We start from the raw sequence: 12,360 nt of genomic DNA, 5'->3' as shown, positions 1-12,360 counted from the left end.
ATTAAAAGTAATGCGTGCGTTGGCGGAAATCTTTTCTACCACCATTTTTGTTACTGGTACAAGAATTATGAATGAAAAACGGAAAGTTGCAAATTAGTTGTCTTATGATTGTCAACAGAATTATTAATAATTGCTTATTTACTTTTGCGGTACTTTGTTCAATATTTAAATGTGCATTCTCCAAGAAAAAACATTACAGTTTAAGAACTTTGACACTTAATGTTTGTTTTTGGCTTTTACGTTGCAGCTTGTCGCAAGTTCGATGTGAATTTGCGCAGAAATTTTTTGTTAATAATTTGCGTATACCGCGCACAGTGGCACTGCGTTTAGTCGTTCCCAGTACTAAATAAAACGCGCTGATGATAGCAATAAGAGATAGGAACTGGTAAATTCTGTCAGTTTGGGAAGTAGAAAACGAAACATATCGACAAAAATACGCTTTATTTTGAAAAACATGGAGATGAACAACTTTTTATCATCTATATTCTGTTCAGAAAGCTGTGAATCAACTGCCACTCAAAGGTATCGTGAATTTTACGCTTAGAAAGCTCATTTGAAGCTCGATCGAAATTGTACATTCAGTGACTCATCACATTTACGATGTACGATTTAAATACAAACTTACTTATTTAGGAGTCTTTTGGAGTTTGGCAATCTACAAGAACATCTCGAGAAGATCTTAGCCGAACACAAAAACGAAAGCAAAATAAGTAAGGATTAAGTAATGAAATGGTGTGCTTGAAACAACAACATTTGTCATACAAACACAAAAACGAAATCAAAATAAGTAAGGAATAAGTGATGAAATGGGTGTGCTTGAAACAACAACATCTGTCATACAGCTCCTTTTGATTTTGAAGTTTATAGTGAGCAAGAAAGGGCCAATTTGGATGGAAGAATTGGGCCAGATGTTGTTAAAATTGATGTGCATGGCCGCTGTGGGAATATGGAAGTGTCAGAAAACTTAGAGGTAAATATCAATTTAGGAAATAAGTTGTTGCTATGCGTGAGAGCGTGCATAGGACAGTTCTTAAAGTGGGATATGAAAAATTTTTCTCGTAGCTTGACAGTGAAAGTAATTTTAGCAGCCTCAGAGCAAACGTCTGTATATGTCGAGGTAAAGTTCCTTTTTTGTACATCTTTTTTACATTCAACGAGAATTGTCATTTTTTTCAATGTTTATGTAGTAAGATCTTTTAATTTATTTTCAAGGAAAGTGGATGTTCGAAGTATTACTTGGAACAAGGGGAATTATGCAGCTTGGGTGGGCTACAGTGAATTGTCAATTCACCAATGAGGTAGGATGTCCAGTATATACTTACGATAAACTTATGATGCTTTTTCAATAAGCTCATTTGCATGAAAAACTCCTTGCTCCTTTCTGTATTTAGGAAGGTGTTGGAGACACTTCAGACTCGTATGCATATGATGGTCATCGTGTAAGGAAATGGAACTTGAGTGCGTCTGCTTATGGAGAAGTGAGTTATAAATATGCCTTGTTTTTTTTCTATCCTTTTATCTTTAATGAATTTATGTAATATGAATCTTTGATCGTAAGGAATGGATGGCTGGGGATGTCATAGGATGTGCATTTGATGTTGACAATGGGGTAATTTCATATTACAGGTACATATATCTTCTTGTTGCTGTTTGAGCTAGTACACCGTATTCAATAAAATATCTCAGTGTCCATTGTATGTGAGCTATTGTTTTTGCATTTGTACACCATAATTTCACACAAACAGCAAAGCTCAAGATGTCACTTGTAACACAAGAGTATTGTGTTTTTAGGAATGGTGTTAGTATGGGTGTGGCATATTCAGATGTACCTCGAGGTGCTGGTATTGCATATTTTCCTGCTGTCAGTCTCTCATATTGTGAATGTTGTCAACTTAATTTTGGTGCAACACCTTTCATGTATCCTTCTGCTATCCTTATGTGATCTTTATGTTATCCTTATGTTATACTAATGTTATCCTTATGTGATCTTTATGTTATCCTTATGTTATACTAATGTTTTTCTTATATGGTCAGTTTAAAGTCAATGAACAGAAACAAAGATTTTCTTTAACATTAAAGTTTTCCTGTCGATGGTTTTAAACCGTTGCAGGATCCTCCAAAAATGGAGCTTGGACAAGCAAAAGAATTATTTGAATTTCTAGATCGTCTTTTACCTTCAGTGAGTGTTTTTCTCTGTCAGCCTATAAAATAGAGTTTCATTTTCTAATTCATTACTGACATTATGTTGGCATTGATGTATCTTGTCATTTTTTAGCCAGAGAGGATCCCTCACCTTCCCCCAAGCCTGAGCGGAAGATCTGGTACCTTGGCATTACTTACGAGCTCTCATGTGTTTGAAAAACTAGCACCTTTATTGGTATGTATTGTAGTGTGCGAATTAGTTGAGAAAAAACATGTGCAATTTTTTCGACAAAAAATGTAATTTAGCATTTGTTGTAACAACTTGGAAAAGTTTTTGCAAATATGTTGAGTTTATTTTTACCTGGTTTTCAGTTTTTCATTCCTTCTCTTCGCTTATATAATTACCAGCAATTCAATCTTATCAACTTTGCCATAAATTTGACAATAGAAAATTAGTGATAAACCCTCCCCCCCCCCCTCCCCCCACATTTTTTGAACTTGTAACTCATGTCCAGTTGTTGGTTTCTTTGGCATTTTGTTCATTTGCCATGTTGATGAAAATTACATTTGTAATTTTCTGTTACTCACTTGCAGGTTGAAGCGTACATTGTTGAAGGTTTGCTCATACCATTTTTACTCAACTCTTGTTCGAGCACAGTTGACCCAAGTGAATTCCATCCCGGTGTAAAGAGAATGCTTGACCTAATGTGGACTTGCATGGAAGATTTTGAACTTCATCCTTGTCTCAAACACTTGTTTTATGGTCTTCTTAAAGTTTACTGGCATCGACCTGTTTTGGCTGACTTTAAAACTCAGGTATGGCTTGCATTTGTTTCTTTCTAGTACTGTGGTAGAAAAGTACACAAGGTTACTTTCAATTATTTTATCTCTCAAAACATATGTGTTTTTCTAAACTTGACACTCTTTCATTGGTAGAGAGAATCGCTGTCATTAATGCTCAGCACTCTTCATCATGAACGGACTAGAGCATTTTGGCTCAACATGAAAAAATATCCTTTGAAACATGTTTGATTCTTTGCATTGTTTACCTATATCTTTGTCTTCATGTTTATACATCATACTGTCATCAATTATAGAAGTGTAGGCTATATCCTGCAGTCTTGAAGAGAAGTGTATGCCATACTGTCATCAACTATAGAAGTGTAGGCTATATCCTGCAGTCTTGAAGAGAAGTGTATGCTATACTGACATCAACTATAGAGAAGTGTAGGCTATATCCTGCAGTCTTGAAGAGAAGTGTATGCTATACTGTCATCAACTATAGAAGTGTAGGCTATATCCTGCAGTCTTGAAGAGAAGTGTATGCTATACTGACATCAACTATAAATAAGTGTAGGCTATATCCTGCAGTCTTGAAGAGAAGTGTATGCTATACTGTCATCAACTATAGAAGTGTAGGCTATATCCTGCAGTCTTGAAGAGAAGTGTAGGCTATACTGTCATAAACTATAGAAGTGTAGGCTATATCCGCAGTCTTGAAGAGAAGTGTATGCTATACTGTCATCAACTATAGAAGTGTAGGCTATATCCTGCAGTCTTGAAGAGAAGTGTATGCTATACTGTCATCAACCATAGAAGTTTAGGCTATATCCTGCAGTCATAAAGAGAAGTGTATGCTATACTGTCATCAACTATAGAGAAATGTATGCTATATCCTGCAGTCTTGAAGAGAAGTGTATGCTATACTGTCATCAACTATAGAGAAGGGGATGCTATATCCTGCTGTCTTGAAGAGAAGTGTATGCTATACTGTCATCAACTATAGAGAAGTGTTTGCTTTTTCGTCAGTCTCAACCATTGAGAAGTGTATGATTTGTTGTCATCAGTCCTAAGGATGTTGTATACTTTACTGACTCATTATAGAGAAGTGAATGCTATCTCTTAATAAGTCATGAAAAAATGTCATTTCAATAATCACAATCCACCATTTCTTCCTTAACTTTTTCTACTTTTCCTCTGAAATTTTGTTATTTTATGCATATTCGACCACCTGATGATTCTGTGTTGCTTGAACTGTTTCCCCTGGCAATTTATGAAGAAAAGGAAGTATGTAGATTTAAAAGTCACTACAACTTTGGCGCATTTTTAAATTCAATAACAAGCAAGGTAGTGAGGAAATTTAGTGGTTTTCCCTGCGGTCATGAAAACGTGCCAAACTATTTCATTCTGCCATTTTATTTCAGACTTATGTGTAGTAAAAACTGGACATTCCCCCCTGTTTATAGGCGTCGATTTTTGCTGAAGATGCGAGCGTTGAGGATAAAGAAACATGCCTGAAAGATTGTGAAAAACTTCAGAAGAAAGTTCAAGGTAGTTTAAGTATACTTGTAAGGAAAAAACAGTTGCGTTGAACGACCTTGTTCTCTCAATAATTATAACTTTGGAGAGTTTTTTATTTGTTATATTTTTGTGTAAAATGTATTTCATTTTTATAGTTTTAGAAAATATTCACGTTGAAATGTGCAAAGTTTTGTTACAAGATGAACGACCAGAGGTGTAATTTTGTTCTTTACTTTGGCATCTTTATTCACGCAGCTTAACTATAACTTTTATTTTAAGCCTTAACTCCTTTATCTTCTATCTTTATCTCATAACTTTGTGTTGATGTCAAAACTTACCTCGAAGTAACATTTCTTATTATTTTTCAACTTTTATAGAACTCAACGTCCACAAGATCTTCCTTCTTGGAGAAATTCAGAAAATATCTTCAAGATAACATGGTTGTCGCCCTTAGTGTGAGTCTTAGTCAGTTTATCAAAATCATCCGTGACTTAGGCATGTTTCAAACGTAAAGTCAAATGTATTAAAGACAAAAGAAAACGAGATAAAATCCTCATATAAGATTTTGTTTTGAAATGGATATGTATCAAGATTGATGGGATCAATTTCGTGGCATTATTAATTGTTTTACTACCTTATTCTCTTGTTCAGGGGGGAGAGGAAGAAGTAACTGTCTATCTTCAATGCTTGATAAACATTTAATAACTCCTATCTCCCTTAACTCCTACGATGCCAATTTTTCAGCAAAATTATCATTCTTTTCTTTAGGAAATTAATTCCATTCATTGCTTTTTAAGTGATTGAACACAAAAATATTTGCCTTGTTGAAGTAAAAAACGGGCTGGCTTCTCTACTGAAGTCAATACCATTTGTTTTGATGTGTCACACTAATCAATTAGTTGACCCTGCTCAAAAAATTGTCTTAAATCACTTTTCTATTATTTAGTCTCATCCGCCCAGTTCGTGTTCCGGACCCGTTCTCACGTGTTTCTTTCACCGCTATATGCAAGCGATCAAATGGCATTGGAATAAACGATGTGAAGAGAGTGGATCTGATATTACGTCTGAGAGTAAGTGCTCCCCATAACATTTTTCATCCCTTTTTATCATTTAGTATCCCTAACATGTAAATGATGTTTTCTATTTTTTATTATGTTGATAAACCGGTTTATCAATTTTTGTATCATAGACAACCTTACATATTTGTAGCTGTTGATTGTCCAGGTTAGTGCAAGGACTGAGAAGGATTGTTTTTGTATTGACTGACTTCGCAGCCAAATGACTTTGAAGACAATTACTGTTGAGGTTGTCGAAACTTCAATCCACATCAACACCAGCAGTTCTTCTCTGGACTGCACTAAACTGGACAATCTACGACTAAAAACATGTAACGTTACTCAAGGCACAAAATTGTTCTGTTCATTTTGTACCCATAATCATTATTGATAATCTTATGTACCCCTTCATATCGTTTAATACCCCCATTACTAAGATAATGTTATCTGCCGTTTCATTTGGTGTTCTACCTCCATATTTATCCATTTATATCCCTAAGTCCTCCCATCACACAGATAAACTTATTTAATTTTTATTCTAGATCTCTTTGTTCCCGTCAATGCATTTGTCGACAAGAGTATTAACTATTTTGAACTTTCAAGGTTGTGTAAAGTTTATAAGTGTTGCACCGTTTCTACATTTCACAACTTTTCTACGTTCAATCTAACACGAACTTTTTTTTGATTGATAGAATCGGTGGTATTACTTCACATTTAAGGAAATCACATTCAGGTATGGTCGTGTTTGCTTGCAGACAGTTGTGTTTAATTGCAGGCTGTAATTAGTTGTGTTTGCGTGCTTCCTGTGATGTTTTGCTAGTGGTATAACTGGCTGGGGCCGGTTGCACGAAGCCTGGAGAGCTTTATCCATTGGATGGCAAAAATTTTCAAAATTGCAAAAAAAGGGTGTTATATTTTTCTTAAGACAAAGAAATTTCGTATTCTTCGAAACAATACTTCATTTCAGTGATTGCTCAAGTCGAATCTTACATTTTTTGCTTTTAAAAAGGTTTTATAAAAGTTTGAAAAATTGCTATCCGATGGATAACGTTATCCAGGCTTCAAGCAACCGGCCCCAGGAGTGTTAGACGTAAGCTCAATATAATGTTTAAGAAGTACACACACACATTGATACAGTTGATTTCATCTCTAAATTCATTTTTTAACAATCTTCTGCCTGTAAACACAGAAATATTTTCATAGCAGGACTAAATGAACACACTGCATGATTAGGCCGAAGGCATACTGCAGTTCAGAGGATCATAAAGTGGCAGGACTAAATGAACACACTGCATGGTTAGGCCAAAGGCATACTGCAGTTCAGAGGATCATAAAGTGGCAGGACTAAATGAACACACTGCATGATTAGGCCAAAGGCATACTGCAGTTCAGAGGATCATAAAGTGGCAGGACTAAATGAACACACTGCATGGTTAGGCCAAAGGAATACTGCAGTTCAGAGGATCATAAAGTGTAATTTTTTCCTTCACAGATAGACTACGACATGTAACTGAGAGAAAAAGCGAAACGAATCTCGGCAGTAGTTTTGATGAAGCTTCCTGCAATTCGGGATGTAGCTCAAAGTTGGACATGTCATTGATCGAAGCCGTCGACACGCTCATAATGTTGTATTTTTTTGGTGTCCATCGACAGTTCAGTAAGGTATTTAATCAAGGGTGGAAAAATTTTTTCCTTTGACCAAAAAGAAAGGAAAAAAGGTTTCTGCCGCTTAGTGAGATATTATTTATTTTTTTCTACTAACTTAAAATATTTTAAGTCTAAAAGATAATGTATTTTTTCGAAACTCAAAGTGAAACTTTCTCCAGGCTGTGTCATGAAATTTCAAAATTTTCTGGGACCAGCGGTCTCATAAGTCAATGTATCTTCCCTTATACGAACTGCTTAACTATGAGCCTGCGGACAACTCCCTTTTTTCAGCTTGAATTGTTGTAAATAATGTAAATAATGTACAAAGTTTAAATTCCATGAACATTCTTGTACTACATTTTTCTAACCTCTAGTCATCAACATTGCAATCATTTTCTAAGTGTGCACATTTTGTTGATAAGAAAAATGGGTCCTAAGCAATATTTACTGCGGCTTGTTCGTGTTCACTGTTGTCATGATTCAACTGAAGTGCTGACTACTGACCTAAGGTTTAACTGAAGTGCTGACTAATGACCTTAGGTTTAACTGAAGTGCGGACTAATGATATTATTTTCCCATTGTTAGGTTCGTAGTGTTCGCGATAATCTTCATCAAAATATCAAAGCTCTACGAGAAACGGAAAACAAGATCACGAAATGTCCAAAGAATGTATGTAGTTTAAAATTATCGAATTTGTATGCTTTCGATTATAATAATTCAATGATGAGATGCTTATGTGAACTCACTTGTTCAGAGGAGTACCATAAAATTCTAAATAGGAAGTGCATCATCCAGCCCAGTTTCCCTTGATCGAGATCTTGTTTGCAGGCAAAGTACATCAGTTATTCCCCATTGTTTTTGCTGGCCAACGTCCAATAACTGCAAAATCTTGTTGTAGAATGGTTTTCAACGTCATTGTTTACTAGCGAAATTACATTCATGTAGCTTGAACTTTTTTACGTTCCAACTATCGGTACATAAACAATTTACTGTACATATTCACAAACAGTTATATTGTTAACAAAACTCAAACTCGTTCTTAGAAATCAGACGTTCTTGTGGAACTCGAAAGGTCTTGTAAAGTATTTGCTAAAGAGACGAAAAACTGCACTCGTCAGATGTTTTGGGTTAGATCGTTGATATTTACTTCAGAGAAGCAAAAAGATGTCCATTGGATGTTAAAAACAGCTCTTAAGACTTTACAAGCAGCACAAGAAGACAGCACCATGCTTGATTTTGTTCCCGAATTTTACATCGAAGCTGTTTGCAGTAGTTATTCCGCGCTAAGAAATCTCTTTTCTCCTACGGTGCCCTTTGGAGATCTTCCAGGTACAATGAGAGATTCTTGTGTACTTTACGGTATTGAAGTTACCTCATTTAGCTCTACCCTTGCGAAATTGTTTTTTTTCAAATATGACAAGCAGTTTATTGCTTTTTATTTACTGTCACGCAAAAATGGCAACTATTTCCGTGGAATGATAGGTTGAGTATAAAATATAGTAAAAAAAGAAGTAAAATAGTTATGTCACGCTAGTACATGCACAAGAAACACGTGGATAGGACGTGATTTGAACTCTAGCAGGTTACCATTACGTTGCCCTACCTGTTAAGCTACCAAGCGAACAAGGCATATGCGCACGGGATGTAGGGGCCGGGGGGGACTACCCCACAAGAAAGTTTGAAGATTGAAAAGTTGGACCAATTTTAAATTTAAGTCGGGCGAAAAATTGGCTGAACCTTAATGCCCTCCCTCCCCGAAATGACAGTTCCCGTACGCCTATGAAACAGGGGATTGGAGACGAGTCACATCTCTCTTAAACGGAGACATTGTCGCTGCGACTGTAGTGTTATTCTTAATCAATAATGGCAGCGTGTTTTGACCAAAAGCTGAAAATGTTTCGTCAGCTACATTAGACTTACGTGGAACGTTATTTTGCTCCATCTCCTTGATTGCTATATAGATTTTGATGATGAGAATCGTTAATAATTGTAAAATCTATTTATGTTTCATCATTTAACGTTTGTTTAAAGATGGCGAAGATCTTCTCAATGGAATGGCGTCGTTCTTTGCCGAGAATTTTTGTGAATCCAAGATTGTGAATCCAGATCTTCGTGATACTCTCATTCAAGGCTTAGTGACTTTCTCTTGTTATCCCGATTGTGTAAAGGCTTTAGAGCAACTCCCTCAATCAACGTGAGTAAATATTTTAAATAGATTTACAGTCAGGGGATGAACGGTGTGACGCATGTGTAATGAGGGATTTTACCAGGATAGAGATGCATGATGTGGATTGTACCAAAACAGTCAGGGGATGAACGGTGTGACGTATGTGTAATGAGGGATTTTACCAGAATAGAGATGTATGATGTGGATTGTACCAAAACAGTCAGGGGATGAACGGTGTGACGTATGTGTAATGAGGGATTTTACCAGGATAGAGATGTATGATGTGGATTGTACCAAAACAGTCAGGGGATGAACGGTGTGACGTATGTGTGATGAGGGATTTTACCAGGATAGAGATGTATGATGTGGATTGTACCAAAATACTGCAAAGCAATTTCTTTTGTCAAATACAGGAATTTCTGATCGAATATAATAAGAATGGAGTACTCATTTGATGCAAAATATCTTTATCTAACCAACAATATCTCAAGATTTGATTACTGCGAGCTTGCTTTTTGCCAGTGCTCGTTCTATTAGGACGCTGAAGTAAACTATTCAACATCAACATTTATTTTTTTTGCAAATTTAAAATCGAGATCTTCCAAATACAACAGAGACTTGAATTCTTGATGGTTTTATGACTATGTAAAGAAACACATGCACAATGATATATGTGTAACTGTCTGATGGAAAACTATCTTTTTCACCTCAAAGCTTTGCGTTTATTGTATTTTTACTGGAAAACTATCTTTTTCACCTCAAAGCTTTGCGTTTATTGTATTTTTACTGGAAAACTATCTTTTTCACCTCAAAGCTTTGCGTTTATTGCATTTTACTGAAAACTATCTTTTTCACCTCAAAGCTTTGCGTTTGTTGCATTTTTACTGGAAAACTATCTTTTTCACCTCAAAGCTTTGCGTTTGTTGCATTTTACTGAAAACTATCTTTTCACCTCAAAGCTTTGCGTTTGTTGCATTTTACTGAAAACTATCTTTTCACCTCAAAGCTTTGCGTTTATTGCATTTTACTGAAAACTATCTTTTCACCTCAAAGCTTTGCGTTTATTGCATTTTACTGAAAACTATCTTTTCACCTCAAAGCTTTGCGTTTATTGCATTTTACTGAAAACTATCTTTTTCACCTCAGCTTTGCGTTTATTGCATTTTACTGAAAACTATCTTTTCACCTCAAAGCTTTGCGTTTATTGCATTTTACTGGAACTATCTTTTCACCTCAAAGCTTTGCGTTTATTGCATTTTACTGAAAACTATCTTTTCACCTCAAAGCTTTGCATTGCATTTTACTGAAAACTATCTTTTTCACCTCAAAGCTTTGCGTTTATTGCATTTTTACTGGAAAACTATCTTTTTCACCTCAAAGCTTTGCGTTTGTTGCATTTTACTGAAAACTATCTTTTCACCTCAAAGCTTTGCGTTTATTGCATTTTACTGAAAACTATCTTTTCACCTCAAAGCTTTATTATTATATTTTACTGGAAAACTATCTTTTTCACCTCAAAGCTTTGCGTTTATTGCATTTTTACTGGAAAACTATCTTTTTCACCTCAAAGCTTTGCGTTTATTGCATTTTTACTGGAAAACTATCTTTTTCACCTCAAAGCTTTGCGTTTATTGCATTTTTACTGGAAAACTATCTTTTTCACCTCAAAGCTTTGCGTTTATTGTATTTTTACTGGAAAACTATCTTTTTCACCTCAAAGCTTTGCGTTTATTATATTTCTACATTTCGATTACGTTTTAGTCAAGATAGTGTCGTGAGAACACTAATGGCCGCCTACGAAAAAAGAACTTGGGTTCAGACAACTTGGATTTTAATAAGATTCTGGAAGGTTTGCCTTTAAACATTTATACGTAGATGTCTTTATTGGCACCAGTCTCCTGCGCTGTTTATTGTGAAAATGTTTGTGAAAATGACTAATTACTTCAAGTTTATGATTAATATCAATTTTTTTTGAACAATTTCAAATGGAAGTGTACGAACGCACTGCATCTATTGAAAATTGAAAATAATGAAAGCTTGAAATTATGACGTTTGATTTTGCGAAGTATTTTGTTGACGAAAATTTTTTACCTTTACTATTTTTATTTCTCCTTCAGAGCTGTGGTTTGGTTTCAATTATTCTCTTCAAAGCTGGGATCACATAACAGGCATCTCTGATCACGGTTTACAGCGTGTGAACCTTCAGCCTCCATGTCCTTCGGCTGTGTTTCAACGTGTTCTAGCGAAGTTATGTATCGAAGATAAAGATTTGTCCTGTGGATTTTTAAACGGCGTCTTGAATCAACTCAACTGGGCTTTCTCCGAATTTATCGGCATGCTTCAACAGGTTAGTTTGTTAAGTCAGGGCAATTATCCTGAATGGAAGGTGTTCTAGAGATACTGAATCTTGCTAATTGAAAGGGTGTATTGTTGTGTTGCATATTACCACGTGTTGTACCAATGTGTACCATCTCACCCTATAAGGATATGCTACTTCTGTTTTGTCGACTGGAAATTCATCAATGGCTGCTTTGCTACACAACTCACCCATGTTGAATGATGGGTAATGCCACAGATCAATTTTCTTACTTCTTTTACTGAAGGAGGAAGGATTTATGTTTGATTTTAGATTCAGTCTTTATCCAGCATAGCCGTGGAGAATCGTCAGTTGAAAACCTGTATTGTCTGCTTTGAGTTGACTGTGGGTTTACTAAGGGTACGTGTATATAACTATGGGTAAAGTGATGATAATACGCCAATGTACAATTTGGGTGAGCTTGTTTTTTTCTCAGGTATTGGAGATGGTATGTGCCGTCGCTCCGGATTTGTTTACGGACTGGGAAAGTTTTCCTTCCGCTGAACTCAACATATCACGGTTATTTCAGTTGGTGACACAAGCGTTTAATCGTCTAACCACCAGTGCAAATATCTTTGACAATGTCACAAGACTCCATTTGCCAGGTTGACGTTTTGTCGAGTTGAATATATTACATAAAAAGTTTATTAATTGGAACTTACTGAATTCTAGGATTCGATTGTGTTGATCGT

General features: G+C 35.7%; 1 protein-coding gene across 1 annotated transcript; it reads left to right on the top strand.

Annotated features, from left to right (window-relative positions):
• Positions 1-292: 292 nt before the first annotated feature.
• Positions 293-12,031, top strand: LOC124433851 (E3 ubiquitin-protein ligase RNF123-like). The gene is made up of 26 exons (XM_046983655.1): positions 293-522; positions 634-710; positions 861-970; positions 1,063-1,117; positions 1,213-1,298; positions 1,392-1,478; positions 1,559-1,626; positions 1,792-1,917; positions 2,080-2,179; positions 2,276-2,377; positions 2,737-2,958; positions 3,079-3,152; positions 4,113-4,209; positions 4,389-4,473; positions 4,599-4,657; positions 4,821-4,898; positions 5,390-5,513; positions 6,041-6,101; positions 6,191-6,231; positions 6,991-7,160; positions 7,731-7,814; positions 8,189-8,474; positions 9,177-9,339; positions 11,074-11,161; positions 11,430-11,659; positions 11,942-12,031. Exons 1-25 carry the CDS (start codon positions 455-457, stop codon positions 11,475-11,477), a joined length of 2,559 nt encoding a protein of 852 aa, XP_046839611.1. The 5' UTR covers positions 293-454; the 3' UTR covers positions 11,478-11,659; positions 11,942-12,031.
• Positions 12,032-12,360: the final 329 nt, after the last annotated feature.

This window comes from Xenia sp. Carnegie-2017, unplaced genomic scaffold, assembly GCF_021976095.1.
Source record: "Xenia sp. Carnegie-2017 unplaced genomic scaffold, XeniaSp_v1 HiC_scaffold_14, whole genome shotgun sequence".
Taxonomy (NCBI): Eukaryota; Metazoa; Cnidaria; class Anthozoa; order Malacalcyonacea; family Xeniidae; genus Xenia; species Xenia sp. Carnegie-2017.
The sequence above is the reverse complement of the archived record's forward strand: the minus strand, read 5'-3'. Positions and strand labels throughout refer to the sequence as shown.

What these genes read in the sequence shown, in the direction of transcription:
- LOC124433851 (XM_046983655.1), top strand. Translation starts at nt 455, where the DNA reads ATGGAGATGAACAACTTTTTATCATCTATATTCTGTTCAGAAAGCTGT. An exon ending in TTTTGGCTCAACATGAAAAA is followed by an intron (nt 3,153 to 4,112) that starts ATATCCTTTGAA and finishes AACTTTTTCTAC; the next exon opens with TTTTCCTCTGAAATTTTGTT. An exon ending in ATCTGATATTACGTCTGAGA is followed by an intron (nt 5,514 to 6,040) that starts GTAAGTGCTCCC and finishes TTTTTATTCTAG; the next exon opens with ATCTCTTTGTTCCCGTCAAT.